General features: G+C 43.5%; 1 protein-coding gene across 1 annotated transcript; it reads left to right on the top strand.

Moving 5' to 3' along the window:
* The first annotated feature begins 253 nt into the window (after nt 1-253).
* ZSCAN4 (zinc finger and SCAN domain containing 4) lies at nt 254-1789 on the top strand. The gene is made up of 3 exons (XM_060085028.1): nt 254-649; nt 774-939; nt 1032-1789. Exons 1-3 carry the CDS (start codon nt 254-256, stop codon nt 1787-1789), a joined length of 1320 nt encoding a protein of 439 aa, XP_059941011.1.
* Nucleotides 1790-2637: the final 848 nt, after the last annotated feature.

Genomic DNA, 2637 nt, shown 5'->3' with positions numbered 1-2637 from the left:
TGACTGATGAGGTTGTGCTTTTCTCCATTTGTGTATTCACCAAATGTCTAGTAGAATTCATCCATGAACTCAACTGAACCTGAATTTTGTTTGTTGCTTTTCAATTATACTAGTGTTGTAATTTATTACATATCTCTTCTATTTCTAGCTTGCAGTTCTTAAACATCCACCAGTTGTTGAAAGAGATCCCCCAAGAAACAAGTCAGCAGAGATTGAATTCCTGAAGTTGCGGCTCTGAGAATTCTTGTTAAGAATGGCTTTAGACCTCAGAATCTCCTTTCAAGATGAACCATCCAGGAAGGATCCTGGGTCAGATAATCTAGAGCTTAAACCCAGCCAAGGATCTGCCATCCAGGAGAGAGAGGGGATCTCTGAGTTCCGGAACACTCAGCTCAGCTTATTTCAAAACAGCAATAACTCATGTGCAAGGCAGGAGCTGCAAAGACTCTATAAATTATTTCACTCATGGCTGCAGCCAGAAAAACACAGCAAGGATGAAATAATTTCTCGTTTGGTCCTGGAACAGTTTATGATCAATGGCCACTGCTATGACAGGTCCACTTTACAAGAGAAATGGAATGCAAGCGGCAGAAACCTGGAGAAATTCATGGAAGATCTCACCGATGATGGCATGAAGCCACCTGGCTTAGTAAGTAGAGGGTTCTGACCCCCAGGGTGAGGGGCAAAGGGCTGTAAGGAATAAGTAGTCTGTTGGAGTTGCCTGGAAATAGAGAAAGAAGTTATTATAGATAGTAATCAGGCTTTGTTCACAGGTCCACGTCCACATGCAGGGACAGGAAGCCCTCTTTTGTGAGAATACGCCCTTAAGAGAAGTCATTGTTCACTTCACAAAACAGTTGTCGACAGGAACTCCAGCAAGAGAGAACATGGGGACACCTTTCTGGACTCCTCAAGATACTTCCCTGGAAACAAGACAAAGTGAGTGGGGAAAGCCCAGGTACCAGAGGGATGATCTGTGTGGACTTTTTCTTGGGCATAACTTCACTGAGTCACTTTTTCCCCCACTACAGAAAGTGAAGGTAAAGAAAATGGTGGCAACATTTCTTTGAAAACTTGTCAAGTAAATGACCGTATTACTAGTCCAAGCAATCAAATACCTTTCCTACTCATTATCCAAGAAGAGAACAGTCCGAGGCCTGAAGAAGGAGGTGTTTATTTGGAGAATCCACTCAGCTCCAGAAGAGCAGGTCCAGGCCCCTCCAGGTCCCAGGAAGGATCCCTGAAAGGACCCTCCTATCAAGATGTCCTTGTGGAGGTGGAACCAGAGTTTCTCTTCAAGGCAGACCAGGTCACCCTTGAGTCTGTTTCTACGCATCAGAGCACTGAGGGGAACTCTGCACGTGGGGAACACCAAGAAAGATTCCACGAAGCCCCAAAAGTATATAAATGTGAGACGTGTCCCAAGATCTTTAGGTATCCCTCTCGGTTAAAAGTTCACCAGAAAAGACACAATAATGAGAGGACATACATTTGTGCCGAGTGTGGCAAAGGCTTCTTCCAGGCATCAGACCTACATGTGCATCAGAGGATTCATGCAGGAGAGAAGCCTTTCATGTGCAGCATGTGTGGAATGGCCTTCAGCCACAAAACCAACCTTCGGGCTCACGAGAGAATCCACACGGGAGAGAAGCCCTATGTATGTTCCCTTTGCCAGAGACGCTTCCGCCAGTCCTCCACCTACCACCGCCACCTTAGGTTTCACCAGAAAATTGCCCTCAAAAGTGTTCCCTCCACACTAAAAGCTTCCTTGGCTACGGCCCCAATGTGATGTATATAAATTATGTATGTGCGTATGTTTATTTCCATAGTACTGCTCTATAGAATATACTTAATAATAATAATTAAATAAGATTAAAAATTTAAAAAGGAAAGAAAATAAAGACAATTTTTTAAAAAGAATGTAATTTCCTGATTGTATTCTCCATTTATTGTTTCACACCCCCCCCCAAAAAAAGTAAGTTTATGAAGAGCAGGGAATTTCTCAGTTTTGTTCACTAAAGTATCTCAAGTGCGTAGAAAAGCATCTGGATGTGTTATGTTGGTGTTTATTCTTTAAAATTTTGGCGTGTGTCCCACGTGAGAATGAAACGGAGCAAGATCCTATGGTCCTTGCCCCCCACCATGTCCTCAGCCTGCTTTTGTCTGTGGAAAATCTTTAGCAAAAGAATAAGTTTAATCAGAGAAGTGAGAAAATGCAGAAACAAAGGAAAACAGTCAAAGGAGACCAATTAATTGTTTAGTCATTAAGCAAAAATCAAGGAGCTTTAGTTCCTCCTTAAGAACTACAGATAATATTCTGAGCCATATCCTGGGAGCTCTCTTGTAGATACTGAAACCCCCACCAGGTGGAAGAAGTTAACAGCATGATAACCAGGCTGTAGCCATGACATAAGCTGCCACAATTCCGAGAATTGGCCTCAAAGAAATGGTGAAAAAACGGACCCTGAACCTGAAGACTAACTGTGCTTAAAACAATCAAGATGACGCTGATCAGAGCACAGATGCCCAATTTCAAGATGACTGTTAGAGCTGACTGTGCTGTTTCTGCATGTGGTCCCCTCCCTCCGTCTGTAAAAGCTCTTGCCCACTGATTGTCGCGGGGGGGGGTGCGGGTGG

The sequence above is a fragment of the Mesoplodon densirostris genome, chromosome 19, assembly GCF_025265405.1.
Source record: "Mesoplodon densirostris isolate mMesDen1 chromosome 19, mMesDen1 primary haplotype, whole genome shotgun sequence".
NCBI classification, from domain to species: domain Eukaryota; kingdom Metazoa; phylum Chordata; class Mammalia; order Artiodactyla; family Ziphiidae; genus Mesoplodon; species Mesoplodon densirostris.
The sequence above is the reverse complement of the archived record's forward strand: the minus strand, read 5'-3'. Positions and strand labels throughout refer to the sequence as shown.